The sequence below is a fragment of the Hippocampus zosterae genome, chromosome 1, assembly GCF_025434085.1.
Source record: "Hippocampus zosterae strain Florida chromosome 1, ASM2543408v3, whole genome shotgun sequence".
Taxonomy (NCBI): domain Eukaryota; kingdom Metazoa; phylum Chordata; class Actinopteri; order Syngnathiformes; family Syngnathidae; genus Hippocampus; species Hippocampus zosterae.
In genome coordinates, this window is record NC_067451.1 from 5,648,700 (window position 1) to 5,674,759 (window position 26,060).

At 44.3% G+C, this 26,060-nt stretch overlaps 2 protein-coding genes across 3 annotated transcripts in view; one reads left to right on the forward strand and one right to left on the reverse strand.

The window, feature by feature from the left end:
- Positions 1–12,992, forward strand: part of kcnip4a (potassium voltage-gated channel interacting protein 4a) — a 56,752-nt gene extending 43,760 nt beyond the window's left edge. The window contains exons 2-8 of one of the 2 annotated variants that reach the window (XM_052078827.1): positions 2,936–3,035; positions 5,626–5,746; positions 8,276–8,345; positions 8,436–8,614; positions 8,701–8,805; positions 11,115–11,177; positions 11,263–12,992. In XM_052078827.1, the coding sequence (XP_051934787.1) occupies positions 2,936–3,035; positions 5,626–5,746; positions 8,276–8,345; positions 8,436–8,614; positions 8,701–8,805; positions 11,115–11,177; positions 11,263–11,310 (686 nt within the window). In that variant the 3' untranslated portion in view covers positions 11,311–12,992. Of the gene's footprint in view, positions 1–2,935; positions 3,036–5,621; positions 5,747–8,275; positions 8,346–8,435; positions 8,615–8,700; positions 8,806–11,114; positions 11,178–11,262 lie in introns of both variants that reach the window. The other variant, XM_052078837.1, reaches the window with a different exon arrangement.
- A 142-nt stretch (positions 12,993–13,134) lies between these two features.
- Positions 13,135–25,843, reverse strand: sec24d (SEC24 homolog D, COPII coat complex component). The gene is made up of 22 exons (XM_052078391.1): positions 25,712–25,843; positions 23,573–23,751; positions 23,335–23,437; positions 23,116–23,237; positions 22,682–23,041; positions 21,977–22,092; positions 21,785–21,896; positions 21,577–21,704; positions 20,241–20,379; positions 20,045–20,160; positions 19,843–19,967; positions 18,813–19,004; positions 18,619–18,712; positions 18,227–18,514; positions 18,058–18,154; positions 16,981–17,126; positions 16,765–16,903; positions 16,271–16,389; positions 14,750–14,929; positions 14,483–14,674; positions 13,914–14,003; positions 13,135–13,796 (listed from the first exon to the last, which is right to left on the reverse strand). The coding sequence occupies exons 2-22, from the start codon at positions 23,709–23,711 to the stop codon at positions 13,656–13,658; spliced, it is 3,138 nt and encodes a 1,045-aa protein (XP_051934351.1). The 5' UTR covers positions 23,712–23,751; positions 25,712–25,843; the 3' UTR covers positions 13,135–13,655.
- Positions 25,844–26,060: the final 217 nt, after the last annotated feature.

A 26,060-nucleotide genomic window follows, 5' to 3' on the forward strand; every position in this document is an offset into this window, starting at 1 on the left:
ATATTGTTCAACAAATTTTAGTAAGCCAGTCTGTTTCACATTTCCATTTTTATTTTAATTTCAACAATCTTAAGAATTTCTTTTGGTTCATTTGAAACAGGTATATCACATGCAACTGCTTATTCACTTGACTTTTTCTTAAACAGAAGTCTCTTGAGTGCAAATTGATTGATTTGAAACATAAAATGTATCACCATGACTTTTCAATAGTCACAAAACCTTTGACTCGAACAACAGGGAAATGAACAAGCAATACACATATCCACAACTGCAAGGATCATTTGAAATATGACATATCAGTCAATATAAACACGGAGTGATGTCTTGTTAACTCGTGAGTGATGCCCTCTAGTGTCTAAATGCTAAATGTCTAAATGCATTCACTCATTGAGTGAATGCTATTACTCATTTAGCCACTAGAGGGAAGCAGTACTATTGTAGTAGAAAAATATATTTGGACAGAAAAAAAGAAAAATACACAGATTACCAATGACAGCGTGTCCGTCCGACTTCCAGCGTCGTGTCGTCTGTCCTAGCTTAGCTGTTGTCTCGGCTAGGCTAGCTTAGCTCTTGTCGTAGATCAAAGCTTCTTTGATCTGTAGCGTCTGCTGCGTCGGCGCTGATTGGTCGAAGCCAAAAGACGCGGCGTACATGTCCGCACGCACGCACAGCAGATAGCAGTGGACTATCGACTCGACTGGTGAGTCGCGCTTCGCTCAAGTGTCGTCGCTACAAGCCTTGCAAACCTAAATTTCCTAGTCAAGCTGGGCCACGTATACTCAATGAAAATACTTGACAACTATTTCAGTTTCGATTGCAGTTGGCAAATTTAAATGCGGAAGATGCGCAACTGTAGAGGCTCTTAGGATTTGTCTGTATAGTGTAGAAACCCGTAAACGCTTAAAAATGGCAGCGTTAGCGGATGCTTGAATAGTCAATTGCGATATAGCGGGGGCTTCACCGGAGTGTATTTGTCTGGCACCCTCAAATAATTTGTCTTCCGGGCCAACACTTTGTCCTTGAGCTCCAGGCCAGAACAGCTGGCTCCCCGCGGTGTGAGAAAAGCTTCCAAATTGACGTCCGCCTGCTATCAAAGTCAGCGAAAGCCTCGCAAGGGTGTGAAAAGTGAAGCGTTGCGTCAGCCAGGTAACCGATTAATCAAAGTGGCCCAAAGACATCAACAAAATGTCTCCCTCATTGCTGAGAAATGCTTCGGGCGCAGTAATGGTTGCCATCTGCACTCGGCATCGATGCTCCACATCACAAATGTCGACTTTTTTTTTTTTAATTCCCTTCCCCATTAGCAAGCTGGGGTTGATGCGTTTGGCAGTAGTTTTCGGATGCTTGCTGTTGTGAGTCTGTCCAAGAAATAACAATTAAAAAGTTGATTGGGCAGTGTTTTTTTTTGTTTTTTTTTTACAACCAGATTGATGCTTTTGTCCATTTTATGAGGCCATTGTATCTGCCCGTTCAAAGATACACTCGCAACCGAAACCCGCAGATTACCAAAGCGTGTCGCTCCTTGAACAATTAGGTACAGTGGCTGTAAAATGGCTACACACCCCTGTCTAAATGCCAGTTTTTTCTAATGAAAAAAAAAAGAGAGGACAAAATTAATTAATTTCAAAATTTCCCCCTCTATGGATGACTCAATAATTTTATATTTGTGATTATAGTTTTAAATAAAGAATGAAAATAATGTTAAAATAAACAATTACAATAATGGCTTATAAATGGCGACGTCGCTGTGTTCCTAACATGTACAAGTTAATTGGGAGTTGGCCCACGTGCCGGCCGTATTTCAAGTGTCTCTGAGTAACCCCAAATAAAATTCAGCCGCTGGACTCTATATATCCAGTGTAGATAATGTGTGTCACTGCGCAAAATTCACAGTTTGCGGCATACCTCCATTGGAGGATCACATGTGACATCGGGTGCGGTAATGGAACATAATTTGAATCATAAAAGTAGGGTTTTTTTGTGTGTTAACAGGAACACATTTAATGTTATCTGGAAAAAAAAGAACTGTATCATTAAATTAAAAAAACATTTTGCAATGACCCCCCCCCCCTCACACACACACACACACACGTAAAATACGTATAAGATAAGACAAAATAAGATATCCTTTATTTGTCCCACACTGGGGAAATCTACAGTCTACAGCAGCAAGATTGTGGGTAGAAAGAAGAAAAACAAAGTGTTTGCAATATTTGCATATTTGGTGCTCTATAAGAATGTCAACCTTCTATTATTGGGAATGTGCAACATGATTGTTTTTTCTTCTTTTTCGGAAACAAATGATGCAACAAAAAAAAAGTTAACAATTGATCAGTTTGAATTGGATCACATTGCATATCATCCGTGAGTCACGATGCCCGCGAGCCAGAATCTGAGCCTCACTGTATTTGTTTACACTTCCTGTGACTTGACACGTTTGTGTTGCGGGGGAGAAAAAAAATCCAGGTGTTCGACATATTTGTACTGAACTCGAATTGTATCAAACAAAATTTTCCCTTAAAATTAAGATTTTTTTATATTTGGAAACTGTCCATGAGAATTTAGTGAACCTCCGATCAACGATTAGATGGGGAAACACGCTTGTTGAATTGTCGCCACGCCGTCGAAAATCGTCCGTTGGCGCACATCCCAATGAGATATCGCTGTGGCGCTTCCGCACGAGAGGAGGTCAGCGGTCTCAAGTTCTGCTGACCCAGTGGCAGACCTTTGAATAAGTCATACCGACCGGTGATGTCACGCTCACGGCACCCTTCAACTTGTTTACAGGTGTCGTTTTGCTTGCCTTCATTCCAAATCAGTGGCCTTGCTTCCTCTGCAGCCGTGTTGTTGCCCTGAAGAAAGATGGCCGCCCGTGCCCGCCCCTCCTTACTCCGTTACCACAGTAACCGCATCCCCGTGTACTTGTGCTTTCCAGGTCACCCATCGATCGTTCACGGGCGCGGGGTGAGGGCTTGCCTCATGAGGCTGCTCCCATGCGCCGCCGCCAAGTCGCCGTCTGGCGCCGGACAAAGCAAGTGGCTCCTTCTCCGGCTCTCCTTCATTTCTTTTGTCAAAAATGCTTAGTGCAACTTAACTCATTCAGTACCAGCCAATTCTGGACCATGTCTGAAAAGACGTTTAAAAACGTCTTTGGGAGTGAATGAGTGAAGAGCTATCAATCACCGTCATGGCACCGCCATGTGACCTGAGTAAACGTCCGGCTCACGTGTGACTTAAACCAATCAAGCTTAAAGCTCTTGAGAAAACTGGGGAAATGGGTTGAATGAGGTTTTTAGGCTTCTGGTTTGATTCAGTTCATTAAAAAACAGACTTGGAAAATTGGACATTGTCAACAAGTTCATGAAGCGACTTGCTGATTCGAGACGTTTTCTTTTGACTTGTGGAGCGAATGCTTGGTAGCAGTTTAGAGAAGATGTTTGGCAAAATTACTCCAAGAAACCCTTTTAAATGACCCAAAGTGAAACTAGCGTAGTACCGTATTTTCCGTACGATAAGGCGCACCTAAAATCATTCAATTTTCTCCAAAGCCAAGAGTAATAATAATAATAATAATATTTTTATTTATAAGCGCCATTCAAGAAACCCAAGGACACTTTACAATAACAAAAAACACAAAACAATATGTTTTGAGTGTGACTTATAATCCGATGCGCCTTCTATATGGATCAATATTCTGATTTCTTGGACGTAGTATTTTAAATGTCCTGTCAAGCGCTTTTGAAAGCGCGATAGAAACAAAGCTGTATTGTAATGTATTGTATTGTGTTGTATTCCCTTCAGTGTAGCTCCATCTAGTGGATGTATAACGCAACCGCAGCTACTATTGTAGCTTCTATTCTGTGCGCCTTATAATGTGCACTGCACCCTACATATGAAAACAGTTTTAAAATAGGCCATTCATTGACGGTGCGTCTTATACGCCAAAGCGCCTTATAGTGCGGAAAATACGGTAAGGGGTTTTTTTTTTTTTTTTGTCAATCTTCACGTTTCGGCTCGTGGTTTCCCAGAGGTCATTTTGGGAATCACTGCACTTTTTAATTCTGTCACATTATATCCTTTCTTGATTCTTCGATCAGAAGCAGACTCATTTTTATTGGACAAGTATTTTGAACACACAACGATATTATAGGCTACACGAGTACAGTGCACTCCGCTTAATAGAACACCATTGGGCCGAAGCGCTTCTGTTCTACTAAGCGGAGTTTCTATTAACCGGAGACACTTTATTAGGTACACCTTCAGACACGTCGACGACCAAGTTATGCACGCAGAAAAACCCCTGCTGACGAGTTAGAAGAGATTTTTCGACTGTGGACGTCCATATCTTTAATCAAACAAAAAAACAACAACTTTAATCAACTTCAGTCAAACATCTCAAATCACGAGAAAAATTTCGTTACTTTTGTCTGGAAACAGGAGTCCGTAATTTTGCGGTTGACTTCCCTCTCAATGCGCTGGATAAGAGGGAAGTCCTGGAAACCGCGGGCGTCCCTTCTGAGAATCCGGCAATGCATCGTATCGTCTGAGTATGTCCTTCTTATCCGCAGGTGATAGCCCTCGTCTCTTGAATGAAGTTGAAGCCATTGTGACGTGCGTGTGTCTATGTGTGGAGTGACGCGTGCTACCTGTTACTGTATACGGCTAGAACTACCGCGTTTTCTCGCGATAGTGGTACAGTATCGCGATAGCTACACTTCGAAAACCACTAGTTTACAATTTTCATTGCTTACGGCCTGTTCTATTAAGCGGAGATCTGTTCTACTAAGCGGAGTATCTTTATAGGAAATTGCATTAGGCAAATCCGTTCCACAGCCTTTTGCTCTATTAAGCGGATTACTCTATTAACCGGTGTTCTATTAAGCGGAGTGCACTGTATTACAATTAACAAGCAACTACGATAAACAAAAGACATGACTTGTAAGTATCGACAGACTTTCCGTACTATAAGTTGGACCACTGTGAAATGACAGCAGGGCCATAAAGCAGAGATAAGGTTGCGCAGTTTGTGCGGGTAATCGTCGCACCATTTTAATGTGACTAGTCGTAGTAATTGCAGTACCACTTTAGGTGTGCAATTATTCAGAAAGTCCTTGAGCGCTTGAAAGTGGCTGGTGCTGTTCAAGCATGTAGAGAGCTGGCGCTACAATGATCAGTACGCTAAGACTGTTACACGGGGTGTGTGAAAAATGCAAAAAGCCACTAGAGATTTGTGTCACTGTTTGGGGAGTTGATGGCAAGCGGAAAGAAGCTGTTTGAATGTCTGCTGGTTTTGGTGTTGACGTGTTGAAATGCGACTCCACTGTAAACGTCGGCTGTACAGATGCCATGTGTGCTCGGCTGCCGATGTGTGTTGTGGAATTGAAGGTAATACCAGCTCCATTAGTTGGCGGCACCTGTTTCCTGACGCGGAAAGGAGCGGCATCTGTTTCGGGTGTGGGATTTAGTCATTCCAAATGGATGACCCATCTGACCAATTAATGGGGCACGTAACCAAAATGCGGAAATTACGAAAACAGAAGTGGATCGTCTTAAAAGTGTGAGCTTAGTTCCGGTCCATAGCCTCCCGGATTTGACGCGTGACCTCCGTCTTCCTCCTCCAGACAGCGTTGAAGATGAGCTGGAACTGTCAGCCGTGCGCCACCGGCCCGAAGGTTTGGGACAGCTGGAGGCGCAGACGCGCTTCTCCCGCAAGGAGCTGCAGATCCTCTACCGCGGTTTTAAGAACGTGAGTGACACGCCGCATCGGGCAGGGGAACCAAGAGTCAAGTTCTTCTTAGAAATATTGTTTCTTGGCCTTTAATGATTATTTGGCGTGGATGTCGGCTTATGACCTTGAAATATTTTGGCCCGGTAATCCACTGTTTAGCGCATGGCCCTCACAGTGCAGGGGTACCGGGTTGAATTTCAGCTGTGGCCTCCCTGTGTGGAGTTTGCATGTCTCCCCGGGCCTGCGTGGCTTTTCTCCGGGTACTCCAGTTTCCTCCCACATTCCAAAAACATGCGTGGCAGGCTGATTGAACACTCGGAATTGTCCCGAGGTGTGAGTGTGAACGCGGATGGTTGTTCGTCTCTGTGTGTGCCCTACGATCGACTGGCAACCGGTTCAGGGTGTCCCTCGCCTACTGCCCAAACACAGCTGTGGTAGGCTCCAGCACCCCCCGCCACCATTGTGAGGATAAAGCTGATCGGAAAATGAATGAATGAACTTTTCATGCAAAATTACCAGAAACGTTCCTCCCCTTTGCAACACTTTTCGGCGCTACTCCTTGGCAATCCCAGTCCAATGGGGCTACTTGAGTCACCGGAGGCCACCAGCGGAATAATGCCAGACATTTAAGAGCCCGGTGGTTTAACACAAGCTGGCATCATGAAGGAAAACTGAGCCGTTTGTCCTTGGGCGAAGACAAATAAAGTGCCTCCAACTCATGTGGCAGATTAAGGTCGTTTGTCCAGACTGTCGTTTTAGGTGCTCCAGCAGGGTCTGAATAAAGCCCCCGCAGGTTTTGACGTGACCACGGATGACTCCCGCGGTGTCATACGACCCCAGGCGAGAAGTTAAAGTCTAATCGAGCGCTCCCCAATTGATTTCCTTTCACTTGCATTTCCCGATTTCTTGATGGGGCCTCGGGAAGGAATTTCACACCCCACTGGCTTTGCGCCGTACTCGTGGTTTTGTGTTCACGGATAAGCAAATGTTACGAGCGTATCTAATAAAAATAAACACATATTTGTTCTGCCGTCTCACTCCGATGCATTTGTCGTCGAATAATCAAAGTTCCAATTCAGCCTCACGTGTATACGGAGTCCACTCGCGCGTTCACTTTATCGCAGATTCTTTTTAAGCTGTAGTTTTTACGGGATAGGAGTCAATGATGACGATAATGCTGGCCAGGAATGATCAAATATTTCTTAGCTTTGAATCTCTTTTGATGAAAGATGGAAAAGCTGCAGAAAATAATGAAACGGTTGTAAAACGGGTCTTAAAAAAAGTCATTTCTAAGTTCAAAATGTAAAAGTGACCTGGGAAAGAATGTCGGAATTCAGGAAAAGCAGTATTTCTTCACAATGTGTTTTATGTTTTCAGTTGTGTTTTTTTTCCAATACATTATTAAAAATAACTGGAACCGATTAATATCATTTCTATGAATTCAATGGGGCAATTTTATTTAAGTTATGAGCATGGTCAAAGAACAAATTCCACTCGTATATCAAGGTACCCTATCACTGTGTTTATCCATTGTAATGCCCTCACATGGGGGGAAAGGCGAGCCATAGTCACGATGCACTATTCGGCTGTTCCCCGGGGAACCGGGAAGCAGCTGTTGGCCGCAGCTCACGCCCAGACGTTCACACGCAGACTCGCCGACTTCACATGACACCTCCCTCAGGCCCCACCTCTTCAAGGCACACACTAGATCAGGGGTGTCCAAACTTTTTGCCAAGGGGGCCAGATTTTATGTGGTAAAATGTCGGGGGGCCGACCTTGGCTGACATTCTTTACATTGAACAACAATATTGTTCAGCAAATTTTAGTAAGCCAGTCTGTTTCACATTTCCATTTTTATTTTAATTTCAACAATCTTAAGAATTTCTTTTGATTCATTTGAAACAGGTATATCACATGCAACTGCTTATTCGCTTGACTTTTTCTTAAACAGAAGTCTCCTGAGTGCAAATTGATTGATTTGAAACATAAAATGTATCACCATGACTTTTCAAAAGTCACAAAAACTTTGACTCGAACAACAGGGAAATGAACAAGCAATACACATATCCACAACTGCAAGGATCATTTGAAATATGACATATCAGTCAATATAAACATGGAGTGATGTCTTGTTAACTCGTGAGTGATGCCCTCTAGTGTCTAAATGCTATTACTCATTTAGTGAATGCTATTACTCATTTAACCACTAGAGGGAAGCAGTACTCTATGAAACATCACTCACCAGTCTACGAGACCTCAGTCAATGCAACACGTGTGCCATTGCGCCCAACCTGCGGGCCAGACGGCACTGATTTTATGACAGGGGCCGAGGGCCGGATGAAATTCGACCGCGGGCCGGATTTGGCCCCCGGGCCGGACTTTGGACATGCCTGCACTAGATCTAAATCACAGAGTACAACAGTTGATGCTTGCCTTTATTTTCTTTTGTTACGATGTGAATTAAAAAAAGACTTTGGGTAGGTGTGTGCGGGGGGGGGGGGGGGGGGGCATTTCTTATTTTATTTTTTTCATGGTCTTTTCTCGTAGGAATGTCCGAGTGGCGTCGTCAATGAGGAAACCTTCAAAGACATTTACGCCCAGTTCTTCCCGCAAGGAGGTTTGTGCTTTCTCATTTTGCCAAAGTCGGCCACGGGCCACCGCTGATTCCTCTGCGACGTGGCTCTCGCTCTCTCTCTCTTTCTCACAGACGCGTCGACGTACGCTCACTTCCTGTTCAACGCCTTTGACACGGATCACAATGGCTCCGTGAGCTTTGAGGACTTTGTGATGGGTCTTTCCATCCTACTGCGGGGCACCATTCAAGAGAAACTCAAGTGGGCTTTCAACCTCTACGACATCAATAAAGACGGTTACATCACCAAAGAGGTCCAACGCAGCCGCCCTCCTTGAAACAAAACGTTTTGAGGCTTTTTTCTGGATGATTGTCATTCGCTGACGCTGTTGTCCCGCAGGAGATGCTCGACATCATGAAGGCCATCTACGACATGATGGGCAAGTGCACGTATCCCGTGCTCAAAGAGGAGACTCCGCGCCAGCATGTGGAAGTATTCTTTCAGGCAAGTTCAGATCTTTCACTCTTCCAGAGCGATGAGAGAAAAGCATAAAGGTGTCTAAAAAAAAAAATACCCTAACCTTTTTTGCCTCACGGACTGGTTTAATGTCAGACAATCTTTACAGGGACCGGCCTTCAAAGGTCAATACAACAAAATAAATACAACAAATGATGGTCACAGACAATCAGTCGATAAATACAACAAAATAATATGATATGACCGGCATGAAAACTGTGGTATTTTCGAAACATAATAATAAACACGAATCACGACACGAGGAACGTCCTATCTGCCCGCAACACTCTCTGGTTGCTATGGTAATGTTTGACATACTGTCATACCTGTCAACTCATGCGGTTTAGCCATAGTTCATACGGATTTTGTGGTGAATCTTACGTATATGGCCGTATCGCACAAATCATACGGATTCTGAACATTTCCGTTTTTTTTTTTCCACCAATGGTGAAAAAAGTACCGCAGGAATACAACTCTGAACACAGTAATGCCACTAAGTTGAATGATGATTAGACATTAACCAGACATTGTAGTATGGAGATCTACAATAAATATAATTGATTTTTTATTCTGCCGTTATTTTGACATATAAAATGCTTTGGTATCTTTTTTTTTTTTTTTTTTAAGGATTTAAGGATTTTTTTAAAGGATTTTTTGCTCTTTATAAGGATTTTTTTGGTAGTTTATACAGGTTGGCGCTCCAAAAGGTTGACAGGTATGTACTGTAGACGGATCTAACAGAGAATCTGGTAATTTTTCAAAATAAAACATCTTTCAGATTCCAAAATGAATAAAATAGAAGTAATGGAAGTTCTGTTTTCTTTCTGTGCGGTCCGGTACTAAATGACTCACGGACCGGTACCGGGGATTGGGGTCTCTGATATAAGGGACTCTGGAGCAATTGGAATCTGCAGTCCCTTCCAAACGCTTTATGTTGTTTCCATCTCGATGTGTTGAACAGCTCAGGACAGAGCACCTTTTTTTTTTGTTTGAAGCCACCCACTTTTTAAGTGAGCATTATTATCAGAAGAGGCGGCCCGGTAGTCCAGTGGTTAGCACGTCGGCTTCACAGTGCAGAGGTACCGGGTTCGATTCCAGCTCCGGCCTCCCTGTGTGGAGTTTGCATGTTCTCCCCGGGCCTGCGTGGGTTTTCTCCGGGTGCTCCGGTTTCCTCCCACATTCCAAAAATATGCATGACAGGCTGATTGAACACTCTAAATTGTCCCTAGGTGTGAGTGTGAGCGTGGATGGTTGTTCGTCTCTGTGTGCCCTGCGATTGGCTGGCAACCGATTCAGGGTGTCCCCCGCCTACTGCCCGGAGACAGCTGGGATAGGCTCCAGCACCCCCCGCGACCCTAGTGAGGATCAAGCGGTACGGAAGATGAATGAATGAATGAATATTATCAGAAGAGACATAAAATTAGCTTGAAGTATCAATAACATTTTTTGGGAGGGGTGGGGGGTGGCATAACCCTTGCTTGCAATAAGAATCAAGCCTTCTGTCCATAAACTTCACCAGACTGTTGCATTCTCCATTTGAAATGCTTTTGCAGGCCTTTACTGCAGCCTCACTTAGTTCTTGTTTGTGTCTGCGTATTTCTTCCTTGAGTCTCTTCTTCAGGAGGTGAAATGTATGTTCTTATGCATTAAGGTCCATTGAGTGACTTTGCCGGTCTAACACCTTCCATTTTAGCCACAGATGAAATCTTTTGTTGTGTTTTGGGTCATTGTCGTGTTGCATTAAGAACTTTCACCCAGTTTGTTTAGATTTTTTTTAAACTGCAAATTGCCAGAAGAAATTATTTTGTAGACTCCCAAATCTGATTCTGCTGTGACCACCATGAGTCACATCATCAATAAAGACAAGCGAGTATGTTCCAGAAGTTAGCCACGCAAGCCCAAGCTGTGACATTATACCTCCGCCATGTTTCAAAGATGAGTTTGTGTATTTTGGACCAGAAGCAGATCCTTTCCTTCTCCATACTTGGGCCTTTCGTCACTTTGGTCGAGGTTCATCTTGGTCTCATCAGTCCATAAAACTTTGCTCCAAAAACATTGGTGGTACTTGTTTGCAAAATCCAATCTGGAATTCTGATTTTTTTTTTGCTAATGAGTGCTTTGCATCTTGCGGTGTGGAATGGATATAGAACAAAAACTTGGAGGGGACTGTGGATGTCGCGGTGTTATGAATCTTAATCTTCAACAATGTTCGGGAAAAAGGCTTTATTCTGGAAGTATAAAGAAGTGTAGAGCAGTGGGAAACAATTTCGTGATGCTGCCCTTCCCTCCCCCAACAGAAGATGGATAAGAACAAAGACGGCGTGGTGACCATCGACGAGTTCATCGACTGCTGCCAAAATGTAAGTGGCCCGCCGGCCTTTGTGACATCGCAACATTTTGGCACGCTCGTGATGTCTGAACTGCCGTGTTTTATTTTGTCGCCAGGACGAAAACATCATGCGCTCCATGCACCTCTTTGAAAACGTCCTTTAACTTTACAGCCCCCGGTGGGGAGAGTGCTTGTTGAACACGCAGACCTCCGTTCATGGCGTGTGTCCTTCCTGGCTGGGAACATTCTGGAAATGTATACGTTGACCGTATAGCCATTGTTTTCTTGCCAGGTGATGTCACTGTCACTCTGACGTTCCCTTTCATCCACATTGCACCCTGTTATTGTATTTCCAGGGTGTTCCTTAATGGCTAGTGTTTTGTTTTCGAGTGTATATAGTAGTGGTTCTTCAAACTTAAAAAAAACAATAGTTGTCTTTTAGGGTGTTATTCAAACACAATAACTTAAATTTTACCCAGAGAGTGATTCGACAAAAATGTGAACTGTACTTAACCCTTTGAGGGACAGCGGTTACTACAGTGGACAGCTAATCACAGGGGTGCCCATTACGTCGATCGTGATCGACCGGTAGATCGCGGACTGGTCCCAAATCGATTGTGACGGGTGTTGAGGAGAAAAAAAAGCAAACAACCATTTGTGTGTCTTTAAGTAAGTAAGATATCCTTTATTCGTCCCACACTGGGGAAATTTACAGCCTCCAGCAGCAAGAATGCATGTAGAAAGAAGAAAGAGAAAAAAAACGACAAACATCTTTCAATTAAATGCAATATGAACACAAAATGGATAAATCCATTTTCCTTCACATCATTTAATTATTATTATTATTATTATGTGCTTTGTGAATGTTAGTAATATATATTTGTTTTTATTTTGTATTATAATACAAAATACAAAAATATATTTTTGTGTTAATGTGCACTGATACCTATCAGTCTCATTTTCATAAAAAGTATTAAAAAATAAAATAAAGCAGGTAAATCTTTAACCTACGGTGGCGTGTGACCTGCATCACCGGAAGTTGTTAGCGCTACGCTCAGCTGTCTGCAATTGCAGGTTGTGATCAGAGCTGTTGCGCTATATCTTTTATCGTTGGCATTATTCTGATTCAGAGTTTCTTTCGTGTACAATTCACAGAGAGCACGGGCAAAGAATAGGAATCTAGAGGGCCGAGGGAACCCCTTTAAAAACGGTACGTGTGAGCTTACGATGCTTTGATCCTCGGTCCAAAAAGTTTGGGCACCCCTAGCTTACCAGTTGACAGGGCGCATAAAAGGGTTAATAAATGTACTCAACACAATAAATGTACTCAACACATTTTTTCGACGACACGTTTTGAGAATCACTGATATGTACACTCAAGAAGTCAAGGATAGAAAAGGAATGCTGGAAGAAGACCATGAGTGGCTTAGTCCACACAAGCAGACCACTAGTTGATATTAAATGTACGTATAGAACATTAAATAACAATCACACACTCTATTTGTGGACTTATTTAACGTTTGCATTTTTCAGCACTGTTTCTGTTGTTGTTGTCGTTTTATGTTATTTATACAACGCATTACGCTCATTTGTATAGCGCAGTTTTCAAGAAGACAAACGTGATTTTTTGTTGTTTTCAAAGCTATGTAACTACGTTTCATTTGACTTCCTTAAAATGATGCTGGTTGTTGTTTATGTATCCCCGACAGAGGCGTGAGCGTTGCTTTTTATTATCGCCATGTTAGGTAAGAAAAACAAATCCTGACATGTCACTCCCAAGTCATCATGATGCATTTCTACATTTTCTGTAAATACCACAAGGTGAAAATAAACCGATGAACATCTATTTCTCCGATATTCATTCATTCCCGAAGAATGTTTCACGTTCGAATTTGGGCAAATTTATTGTACATGTCATGGCATTTTTTGTGTGCTGTGCTGCCCCCTAGTGGCGTTCTCTTTACTCAAGAATGTATCACTTTTTTCCCCCTCCCAACTTTGTATTATTGCTTTCTATTTTCCAAAAGATACTCAGATGACCTGAGGTTATGTTTAATTTCAAACCAAATAGGCTGTCAGGTTTCAACTAAAGGCAGACGGTAAAAGTTGCATTTATCTTGTACACAAAAACAAAAGACATTTGAAGGCAGCACAAAAGGACAAGATTGAATTACACATGTTGACGTGGACAGTTTTACAGACAATTAAATGAAAACTTCCCTTTGAGAGAAAAAAAATGTTCCTTGTATCAGCATCATTCTGGATTGACGTAAAAGTAACTGAAAATTGCTTCAAAAGTACAATAATACGAGTTTCATGCCAAATTCTGCAGCACGGCGCCTTGTTTGTCTGGAGTGGATCAACAGGCAGGAATGTGGGAGGGGGGCATGGAAGGCAACTTTGGCACTTTGTAAGGTTCAAGTTAACTCTTTCTGCTGTCCGTGTTTGGTCCCAACATGTGGAAAAACTCCCGTTGTGTTTCTGGAGAGGGGATTTTTCGTTCTTTTTTTTAGGTGAGCAGTTGTCTGATCTCCCGGTGAACGTGGCAAAGGAAGTCCAGGTAAGAGGTGCCGCCGTGCAAGCCTTTGTCCTCCACCAGGAATTGGCGGAACATCATCTCGGGCTTGTCCTTTTGCTTCACAATGTGAAGCTGCAACGGAAACAAACGTGAATAAAAAAAAAAGAAAATGGAGGGCTTTGAAGGGTGCAAAGTGGTTTGTGCCTGTGCACTGATGTAATGATGAGTCGTTTCATGAGAGTCTCTTACCTTCATCGATCTGGGCCTCTTTTCCAAAAGGTCATTAATGATAGATCGGACCTTCTTGGACAGCGGGTTGTCCAACTCCGGCAGCACGCACTGATAAGGAAGGGGAAAGAAATAAACTGGTAAGTTAATTTTTTTCTGGGCTTATTTTTCTTTTCTTTTTAATAACTGATTTATACGATGCAATCTGCATTGTGTTTCTGGCAATTTTGGATAATTATCTCTGCTGTTATGTTGGACGTTCAATTGACATGTCGAAAAATCTTTAAAAAAATAAATCAAGAGTTTGGCTAATTTGCTTTTTCTTTTTTTTAATAGTCTAAGGGTAATCATTGTGTTTCTGACATTTTGGCATAATGGCATATTAAACTGACCCATATGAGAAAAAAAAATCATGATTCAGCCTTGTTTTTGTCCCTTTTCTATTATGAAGACAAAATCAATGAGTTTACTTTTTTTCTGATGAGATGAAATGAAATGTACAACAGGTCACATTGACCCTTAAACAACGAGTTGGTTTCATCTACGCTGAGTCAAAGTGACCCGAGAAGGATGCTTGCTGTTTCACAAACCATGTGGGCCTGCAAGTGGGCGAGCGAGGGCACATTGAAGAGACCCTGGATCATGTCGGGGGGGCTAGCCTGGCCCAGCCACAGAAACAAGGCCTGGCCGTTCTCCAGCAGGAACACGCCGCCGTCTGCCAGCCGTTCCTCGGAGCAGCGAACCGGGGTAGGTGAGACCTCACTGCCGACATCCATGTTGTGCTAAAAAGAAACAAAAACTTGATTTTCTGGTCTGCATTCCGCTTGTTGCGGGGGGGGGGGGGGGGGGGTCTGTACCAGCGGGATGAGGCGTGGGTAGAGCAGCAGCTGGGTGTCCTCCACCGCCATGGCCATGACGGCGAGCCTCTGATGGGCGCGCTCGTCCGTCGCAAGCTCCGTGCTGCCGGTCAGGGGAGCCGTTTTCATCAGGCTGTTCATGTAGACCGGGAACACCTTCATGGCATCCGGCAGGATCAGCTACACGCAACACAGAGGAAAGCTCACCTGTCACATTAGTGCTATTCACGGTACGTTCCAGAAAACATGTCAGCTCTCTCGCATAAGTAAGCACTTCCATCATGGACCATGTGAGCATTACGCCATATTATCAAGAGTCTTGTCTTCCTGTGTTTGTTGTATTGATTTTGGCATCTTGGTGACGAGCAAGAGGAGAACTCCATTTAGTCAGGCCATAGCCTTGTCTAATCGAACGTAAGTGCTTTGCCGCCGTCTTATGATTGATTATTCATTCATCAATTAATGAATTACTCTGTGTCACATGTAATTTAAAAAGAACTGATGAATACAGTACATGCACATTTTGACATTATTTGTGTGTGTGTGCGTGTGTGTGTGTGTGTGTGAGAATGACCAAGCCAAGCTGTTCTCTAACTGCAGTTAATTGAGGTCGACATAGCCGCAAAATAATTTGCAGTCTATTTAGACCTGTCATTGTCAAAAATATTATGATCTATCGATTAATCTCATCAAGTTTTACGTTAAACTGCAACTTTTTTTTCCTGCTTGGTGTTTCTTAACCAGATATAGTTTTTATCTGGTACCGTTTGGTGATTTTAAGCACGATAGGTTTGGATGTGGTACGTACGCACTGGCTTTCAGTGAATGAGTTGCCAGTTCAGTCATTGTTTTCCGAAGTAAGAGCAGCAGTTTGAAAATGTCTTGTTATTAGGTCTCGATCAATCAATAAATTTTGGCACCGCTTAGTAAATTACATTCATTCATTCATTCATCTTCCGTACCGCTTGATCCTCACTAGGGTCGCGGGGGGTGCTGGAGCCTATCCCAGCTATCTTCGGGCAGTAGGCGGGGGACACCCTGAATCAGTTGCCAGCCAATCGTAGGGCACACAGAAACGGACAACCATGCGCACTCACACTCACACCTAGGGACAATTTAGTGTGTTCAATCAGCCTGCCACGCATGTTTTTGGAATGTGGGAGGAAACCGGAGCACCCGGAGAAAACCTACGCAGGCCCGGGGAGAACATGCAAACTCCACACAGGGAGGCCGGAGCTGGAATCGAACCCGGTACCTCTGCACCGTGAAGCCGACGTGCTAACCACTGGACTACCGGGGCCGCCCTAGTAAATTACATATCTTTTTTAAAAAAAAGCCTACCAACAGCATGCATGGGACAAGCATGCAAATAAAACAGAAATACTGCCCTCCATCTTGGCTTTGGTCATGGAATTAACATTTTAGAGTCGTGATGTGAAATTGGCCTCGGGATTAAGAGGGGGTCCTTGGAAGTAAGTGTCAAGTATGCAAAGCCCGGGCCGAAAGCGTCCGCAAGCTCACCTGGCTGGCGACCGAAGCACTGGCGCAGTTCTTCCTGTAGCAGGCCAGCATGTGGGCCGTCTGGTTGACCAGAATGTCCCGCACGTTCTTCAAGGGCTGGTTGAGGATGGCGCGGTAGGCTGCGTGGACGCCACACAAGATCACAAGAGGAACAGTGTGAGGGGGCGGCTTCGAATTGAAAGCCCTTTACACATTTATTCCATATTCTTGATATCCAGCTTCATCTCCGTCTACGCTCTTTGTCCTCGCGCGTTAAGACAAGACAGCCCACGAGTAGAACGACTGCTTTACTCGTCACGTTTTTTTTTTTTTTTGCTTCACTCGTTACATGTAGTGTGCAGAATTTCCAAACAGTAGTTGTAAGTACTTGTCCGCTGGAGTGTCTGGAGGGCTAGGGCAAAGAACGTGGACCTTAAGATGGACATCCAGGATGTGACATAAATGCTCAAGCTGCAAAACTGCAAGGCTGGCGTTCCGCGGGCGGTCCAACTCACCAGATTTGGCAAAGAAGTTAACGAGCGCGTCGGTCTCGCAGCTCTTGTAGAGCTCGGACAAGTGCGTGCTGCAGTTGAGTCCGAGGTTGAGGATACGCAGACGCCGCTGCCCGCCCACCGTGGTGTACAGCAAGGCGCACTGCGGGGAACCGTTTGGTTTGCATGCGCGGTCACGGAATGGCGGCGGGCCGCGCGGAGAAATCCGGGGGCACGCACCTGGATGAAGGCGCCCGTCTCCTCGCTGAGCGCGTCGTCGTGCTTGAACTCCACCGTCACCACCTTGTCGCAGTCCACCGCCGCCATCTCCACGTCGGTGGTGTTGTTCATGTGGATGGCGCCGAAGAAGTCGGTGGCTCTGAAACCTGAAGACATTGTTTTCGGAAGAGACAAATTACAGTTTTATAATGTACATGTTTTTTTTTTTTAAACATGGAAAGAAATCAACTTTGGATCGCTTTCATCCCTTCTTTCCATGCATATCATTGCTTGGAACTGTTGACCCGGAGTGTTAAAATTCCTCCACCCTTGCCATTATAACTTCCCTCATTTATGCATATGTACCGTATTGGCCCAAATATAAGACGGCCCTGATTATAAGACGACCCCCTTTTTCAAGACTGAAGTTTGAAAAAAGACTTTTTGAACACCAAATTTTTAAACAGAAAATAATCAGAGTACATCTGAAACAAATGATTATAACAATATATTTGAGAGAAAAAAAAGCATGTTATTTTGCCTCATTCAAATTTTAATATCTGAACATTTAAATATGTAAACTAAAGTGCAACCGCATTCGTAAATGAATGCTTCTGGTTTTTGAAATGTAAATGACATCATAACTTCTCCTCAGCTGCCGGTTAACCTGGTCGATCTTCGACCCACTTTTCTCCAGATTGTCGCTACGTTTCTCCATTTTCTGTTATCTCTTCTATTATTTTCTTCTCTTTTCTTTCTTACCGCTATTTTTTATTTTTCTTCTTCGTGCTACCACCATTTTTATTCTTTATGAAAGGGGTTCACTTTGGCCTGAGGAGTCAAGTTCAGCATTCGCATAAATATCTGGCGCCATCTAGCGTCGTGAATGGGTATAACGTCTAGACCCCGAATATAAGACCACCCTCACTTTTTCAGTCTTATTTCAATGCAAAAAAACAGCCTCTTATATTCTGGCCAATATGGTATTCCCTTCGTTCGGCTAACGTTCATTCCTTTACTTTCCAGACTGTGCCTCCACCTTTCAAAATTCCCTGCACCTGATCACTCTCTCTCTCTCTCCACAAAGTCATATCTCACCTGTACTGGTACGAACTCGCATGACTGCGTCAAACCCGATGCTCTTCTGCACTTCCTTCCTCAGGTCTCGCAGGAAGTGCTCGCCGTCCGTGTCCACCTGCGACAACGCAGTTAACAAAAGCGGCCAGGTGGCAGGCTCGCGGATTATAAGCGAGTATAGCAGACTCACCTGGAAGTTGTTGTATTTGAAGACCGAGCCTCCCGTGTGCGACGGCACGTCGGCCATGGTGGCCACGTCCACGTACTGGTTGGGGAAAAGGAAGAGGTCCACGCAGCAGCCCTGAGCCACACAGTCCTTGGAGAGTTGCTCGTACGTGCCCTTGAGCGGCTGGAACAGCGTCTTCTCTTTGTCTGTGTTCACCAGCTTTTTGTCGTCCCTGTTCTTCAGCTTGCCAGGAGCCTCGGCAGTGGGCATGGATGAGTGGAAGACGAACAGCTTGCCGCTGCAGTCCGCTTCCTGCCGCGAAGAAAATGGACAGAGTGTCCCCGCCGCATCCAATTTAGAAAGATGTTCCACAGCTGCTCCAGGAATTTCTTACCCTTTAAAAAACAAATACTGACCTTGAACGCCTCCACACCAGCTTGGATGATGGGAGCAAAGACTGTTTCGCTCTCGTTGGTGTCCGTAAACATGTCGGGGATCTGGCTCAGGAGGCTGCGAGGTGCACAAAGCAAATCTGCCGTTTATCCCAAAGTTTTGTCTTTTATGAGTTCTTACAGCTTGAATATTAAGTACGAGTCGAGGTCTTCCTCACTTGCAGACGAGCGCCCTGGACTCCTGGAAGTTGACCAGAAAGCCGTCGGGAAGCGGCACGTACATCTCGGTCATGTCGGACACCACCATCATCTGCGGCTGCGACAGGGAGCTCTTGACGTTGTAGAAGTGGAGTGTCTTGTTGTAGGTGGCAAAGCCGACCTGAATGGCTGAGCTCTCAGCACCGTCCTCCCTAGAGCGGCACGTAAATCCATAGGTTTGATTTATGTCGGACTTTTCAGAGTCCTCCTCAAGTCCAGTAAGTGTATGAAGCGCTGCCTTCCTAAGTGAAAATGCATTTGTCTTTAAGTCTTTAATTACGCCTACCAAGAACGTACTTGGACGTCTAAGTCTTTTTTTTTTTTGCATCATAGAGAGGAGGAGGGTCTGAAGCAATCTGCGAATGAGAATAAGCCGTTTGCATTGTAAATCATGTAAAAAAAAAAAAAAGACCAGTAAGTGGCAGTGGTGCCTCATGTGCTTGAAATGCATGCTTTTACAAAAAACTCCTTTTCTCCGTTTATTGCCCAGGAATCGCCATTTTCATGAAACTTAGCCATTTTGTAATGCTGATTCCTGAAGAATGGAAAAAGATTGAAATAATTTTTATTTTTCTGCTGGAAGAAGAGAGTCCAAACTTGGTAGGCTCCATGTTTATATAGCATTAGAACCAAATATTCTGTGGGCCTTGCAAGATAAGTCAAAATCCAGTAAAATGCTGGGAGTGAGGGCGTTGCTCCAGTGAAAATGGCTGGGATTGAATTAGTTAAGGGTGCTGTTTTGTTTTGTTTTTTCTTCCCCATACATTCGACTTTTGCTTTTTCCGCAAGTATAACCCGCTCGCATAGTCGCAACGACCTAACTCTGCAGCGTCTGTCGAGCTTCATTAAATGATTAATCCTTGGGTATTTAAATAATCAAAACACTTTTAGAAATCATGATCACGTGAAAGCATTAGAGCGGAATAGTGCCATCTAGTGGGCAGGTTGGGAAAGAACATTTTTTGGCAGAGTACAGTAGCCGGTTTTTACCTGGGCAGCTTGTCCAGTAGCGTCTTCAGCTCGTCACAAATGAGCCTGACCAGCCCGCTCTTGATGTTGTTGTAGGACACATCGATCATGAAGATGTAGGCGGGCGGCTTGGGAGGCTTGTTGTTCTGTGGAGGGCCAGGAACGTGAGTACGCGTCACAGGATGTGCGCTCCGCTCGTCATCGTCCTCGACCTTTGAAATACCTTGCAGTAGTCCAGCGTGGCGACCATCTCGTAAGATCCCAGCGACAGCTCGGCTCGCTCGTAAAAGTCCACCCGCCGGCCCATGTGATCCAGATGTTGGAAGTAGAAGACGGGCACTGGAGAGAGCCAACAGAATCGGTTTGAATCCATCAAAACGACACTAATATTGTTTTGCTTTTTCTTTTGATTGCGGCACCTTCATTGACGCAGCTGCAGAAAGCGCACTGGTAGCGGCGGCCGCCGTCGATGAACTGCATGTACGGACACATGTAGGCCTTGCAGCGGTTGCAGCGGATGGGACCGCTTTCGCCGTGGTTCACCAGGTACAACGGAGTCTGGCGATAAAGCAGGTGACGCACTCACATACTGACTGTATGTCAGTTTCATCTCTTGCGGTAGTGTCGCGCTAACATTTCCTAAAAAGGCTTATGGAATAAGGCCAGCTCAACGGGGACGGGGGAGGTGGGGGGGGAGTTGGCTGTGTGTGGGGTCAGTTTACCTCAACATTTTGACCAAACACAGGATCCAAAAGGAGGAACGTGTGTCAAATAAGAAACAACACAAGAGCTTTATCCCAGTAGTCATTTAACAATATGTAGTAGAGTTGTCCCGAAACATATTTTTGACACAGATTTTTTTCGAACACATCAGCGTTTTGGGATATTTTACATTTTTTCAAGTTTGACCCATAAAAAGCTCATGTGATGCGGAATTCTTTTTTTTTTTTTTACTTGCGTTGTATTCTATAGCTATGACTTTTTAGAAATAAAATTCCACCTGTTGCAAAACCTGATTCATAAATTTAATAAATTACTGTAGTGCAGTTATTATTGTATTTTATTCTTATTATTATGAAATCCTGATGTGGTTGAGAAAAAAGAGGGCACATTCTGAATCAGCGTAAAAAAGATGAAATCAAACATTTTTAATCAGATTTTTTTTTATTTAAAAATAATTTAAAAAATTCTTTAAAATTTTTTTTGAAAAATTTGTGGTTGTATTTTATGTGCCACTAAAAAAAATTCTAATTTCCCAACTTATTAATAGTTCACAATATGAAAATATATCACTAACTATGATCCTAAAACAACTTACTATCATTTTAAACTCATCTTTTTTTTTTCTCTTTCTCCTTTCTTCTTTCTACATACATTCTTGCTGCTGGAGGCTGTAAATTTCCCCATTGTGGGACGAATAAAGGATATCTTATCTTACATCACTGCAATTCAAAATAAATTGTTTGTGCGTGACATGCACATTTGGCAAAGACTCTCCGTAAATTTTTAACACCAGCTTAACCTGGCGCCTCCCTGACATACAAAGCTCCTCGCTCACTCAAGATGAAGCACGTCAACATCCTTGACATCCAAACTGTGCTACTTGCCTATTAATACAGCTCATCCTTGGACATTTCACAAATAAAGACAAATAGCTGGATTTGTAAACGGCGAACCACAAACATGCACAACACATCACAGGAATGTGCCTCGGGTCTTAAATGCAACATTTTTATGAGTGTTTGCGACACCTACCTCATTGTTGGGCAAACGAGCAAAGGGTTTGACAATGCATGCCAGGGGCACCTGGCACTGTTTGGCCAGCTCGGCAGTACACGGTAAGGAGTAGGTGGTGCAACGGATGAACCTGGGACTGGCGTGGCCTAAAGAGGGTCAAATCAAGAGTGAAGATGGGGATAGGATCATGTTTCTTCCAGGCGGGAGGGTAAGTGGGGGGTAATACCTTGGTCTTGTACCGTGAAGTTGGTGGTGACCAGAGGTGGGACTTGTCCTCGGATGTTGGTGCTGTAGACTTGTCCTCCGTGTCTGGCTTGGTCGTCCTCAATCACTTGGGTCTGAAATCAAACAAGGAATCGATTGATTTGACTCCCAGCCACGACCGCCTCTGCGATTGGTGCAAGGATAGTTCACTCACGGTGCTGGGGATGGAGTCCAGATCCAGTTTCTTCTGGGGCGGACCAGGTTGTGGGCCAAGTCCTCCTGGGAAGCCCCCTGGCTGAGGTCCTGCCATGTGGCCTCCCATAAACGGACCTGCTCACAAAGCGTGACGTAGGTTATCCTGCAATAAAATTCTCAAGACGACATTTGTTTTGTCCTGGGAGGAAAACGGAGTACCCGGAGAAAACCCACCCAGGCCCGGGGGGAGAACATGCAAACTCCACACAGGGAAGCCAGAGCTGGAATTGAACCCGGTACCTCCGCACTGTGAGGTCGACGCACTAACCACCGGGCAGCCCGGAAGCATTATTTCACGTTCAAAAAAAATCCCCACATTTTTTTTCAATTTCCCACCAGCTTCCCAAACCAATGTAGACTTTTTACTGATTGACCTCCTTCTTTCACATTTCTTAACTGATTCAAACCATTCAAATATTGTCCTTATACTTCACTAGAAACAGCAAAATCCACCCTCCCCATCTCAGGGGGTATCTATTTTGCCACTTGCTGTTAACTGAAAATGACATCGCAGTGCCGAAGGGCTCAGCTTACCAACGTCGCATGACCAAACCCTGAAAACAGGTCAGCCACGACGGACGCTCATTACCTGAGCCCTTAGACGCTGTGATGTCATTTTCATTCAACGGTAACTAGCAATTGGAAAGGGTTACCATTTGTGTACCTGTTTGTTGCGGGTATCCAGGAGGACCAGCAGGCCCAAGTCCAGGCTGATGGAACCCTCCGGGAGCTGCAGGAGGAGGCGGTCCGGGGAAGGGTCGACCCATGGACATGCTCGTCGGTGGGGCCATCTGATGTTGCATGGGAGGCTGCGCCGGGCCCATCTGATGTTGCATGGGAGGTTGCGCCGGGGCCATCTGATGTTGCATGGGAGGCTGCGCCGGGGCCATCTGATGTTGCATGGGGGGCTGTGCCGGGCCCATCTGATGTTGCATGGAGGGCTGCGCCGTAGCTGGAGGAGGAGGTCCCCGGAAAGGCTGCTGCGCAACGGGGCTCGTTGCAGATGGGGCGCTCTGAACGGGCCCTGGAAGAAGAAAGCAGCGCCCCGTTAATCCCCCCCCCCTGAGGCCAAATGATGAAATGTTGAGTACTACCTACCGTAGTTGCCCAAGTTCATGGTGCCCATCTGATTGGTGAGCTGCATTGGTGGAGGCGGTGCTGGAGAGGCCATGCTGTTGTATGACTGCTGTGGAGGTTGACTGTAAGTGGCTGGGGGATACCTGACCATGTTGATTTAAAATAAAAAAAGGGGGGGGGGTCACTACAATGTGAAAGGAGTCACAATTTCCAATTTCTTCACAAAGGAAACGTGCAGACCTTTGCATAGGAGCCCCGTTCTGCTGGCTGTTTGGATTGTACGGACCGGACCCGGGATGTGGAGGCAGACCAGTACCCGAGGACACCGGCGGTTTCAGCAGAGCTAGGTACACACAGGGAGTCCAGTTTCAAGTACACAGGCTTTTTTTAAAGATTTTTTTAAAACTTAAGGACAAAGAGTGGGTATTTTTGCCATCTCTGCGCATACTTTGATCTGCTACGCATGAGATCTGCTCACCTGTGGCAGGCGGCGGCGCTCCTCCATAGTGTCCGTAGTGGGGCTGCGCAGGAGCGGAGCCGAATCCACCTTGGTAGCCCCCCAAGCCCGGCTGGGCCTGGGAGTACGGGGGTGTGGCAACATAACCCTGCTGACTCATTTCAACGCTCTTCTCATGCCAACAATTGGTCTCCTACAGTCTGCGAGGACGTAAGAGCATAGTTCCAACAAAAATCAATTGTCTTTAAAATATGACACGTGTCACTCGGTTCTGTTTTTTTTTTTCACAACATGAAAATATTGCTGAAAATATTAAATGGTACCAGAGTGCCTATTTCCATCTTTTTTTATAGGGTGCAACAGCGCACCTTCATTTGAAATCCATAACAATATGCTCAAAATGTTAAATCATTACTTTAAAGTGCTCTGTAGATAAAGTTTAGTTCAAACAGTTCAGTTGGCACATATAGTCATGAAAGCTGATTGTTTGCTTTCTTTATGTGCTCCACAATTACAGAGAAGGCAGTAAAAGGGTTAAAGTCTACTACCAATGAGTTCATATCCATTTTGTCAACAACAACAATATCTGCTTCTTTACACGTGCATGCATGTGCAACCTTTGAGATTTCTCATTTGGAGATAAAAAGGGCGCGTGGTGTGTCTCCAAGAAAATTATTTCCTTTTCTCTTTTCTTAACTTTGAAAGGGGTTACTCAATAGAAACACACTCGTTTTGTAGAAACAAGAGCAACAAACACGTTGGTCCGTTCAGAATTGTATACCGGTACATTGGATTTAAGGCATAAACCGATTTAGGACCCTGCGACCACTAGGGGCCACTAAAAGCAATGTTTGGAGTAGTCATAGTAATCAGAATCACAAAACTATTAATCGTCTCACAATTGAGAAATTCCCAATTTACAGCTGTAAAGTTGTGAAAGGAAGAAAGTAGAAGAACAGAATATAGGAGCTGCTGAAAAGGCAGCAACTCTCGCGGCGCCATCTTGAAGTCATAATAACATAATAACAAAATAATACAACACAACACATAAAACAAAGACAGTCAGTCATACAATCTTAACCACTTTTCTGCATCCTATTTGCTGTTTGAAGCGATGAACGAGGAGAGGATCCAAGTGTCGTATAGTAGTAACAAAAATGTTTGAATTCAATTCGTGTTTTTGCATTTTATTCATTCATTCATTCATTCATCTTCCGATTCGCTTTATCCTCACAAGGGTCGTACTTTTATTATTCTTATTATTGTTATTGTTATTTTTGTCGTTCTTGTTTTTCGTGTTATTATTGAGCTTTGTCCATCTTTTTGTTCACTTTTATTGTTGTTTCAACTTCCTCTGCTCGGTTACACTAAGATTGAAGCAGTTGCTTGTTCTCGTTGCTTGCTTTTTTGGTTTTGTAGGTACTGTACATATTTGTTTATACCTGCGTGATTGTATTTGTTCTTCTCCTTGCTTTTTTCATGACATCCGGTGTCAGTGGAATCACTTTGTGTACACAGTTAACTCTTTACTAAAGAAAATTAAACAATTAATCAACAATCGGTCGACAATCAGGATGACGGGCCTCAAAGTCAGGGTCGTCTCTGCTTTGACTGAATGTTTGGCCACATTCTAAGTGGATCGCATGCTGTAGCTGTGCCTAATGAAGTGGCCAGGGAGCGCAACGCAACTCGATAAAAGCAACCGCTGACTGACAGCCCTCGGTGCCCCCCCCCCCCCCCAAAAAAAAAACAGAAAGCAAAACGCATAACAGTTGCATGAAAAAGCGAAGGAGTGCGGTCCTTGTTGCTAAACGCCCTTTCGGTTCATCCACACACAGACGGACGGACACATGCCACGTCAAACACTACCGCTCCTAATTATTCCTCACTAGCAAAAATGAAGCTTCACGCTTTCCTCTCCGATGACACAATTAGGTGTATATGTGTTTATTTATTCCATTTCAATGACATCGTTTAGTTTAGTTTTTTTTTCATAGAGCGCATCCTGCTAGCTGTTTTACGCCCCTTTGAGCGTAAAGTTTGCCATGAAAAAGCAACGCGCGCTCGTTTGTGACACGAACAAAACTCGCTCCGTCACGCGTGCGATGTCGGGCCGACGTGCTGGCCACGCGTTAAAAGGTGGCGTTGTTTCTATTTTACCTGTAAGATGGTCTCCAGATGGCCTCGTCTGGTTGCTTAGCGGAATGCCGAGTGCCACGTCAAACTCCAAAAGCGCCGGGCGGTCTGCGTGACGTCAGGCTGTACCAGCCCAGTGAGGCGGGGAAAGAAAACAATCCACTTCCGGTTTCAAAATAACACAACAAATCGGCGTTGAACAGACACACAATAACAATATAACACAATAGATATTTGGCAAATAAATAGATCAAAAACGACCAACAATATGTGTTCTTACATCGCGTGTCTATCTAAATTTACTGGTAAAGAAAATAATTTTCATTGAATCTTTGTCAGCGTCACGTGGAAGCTTGCCTCGGTCGTTTTCTGC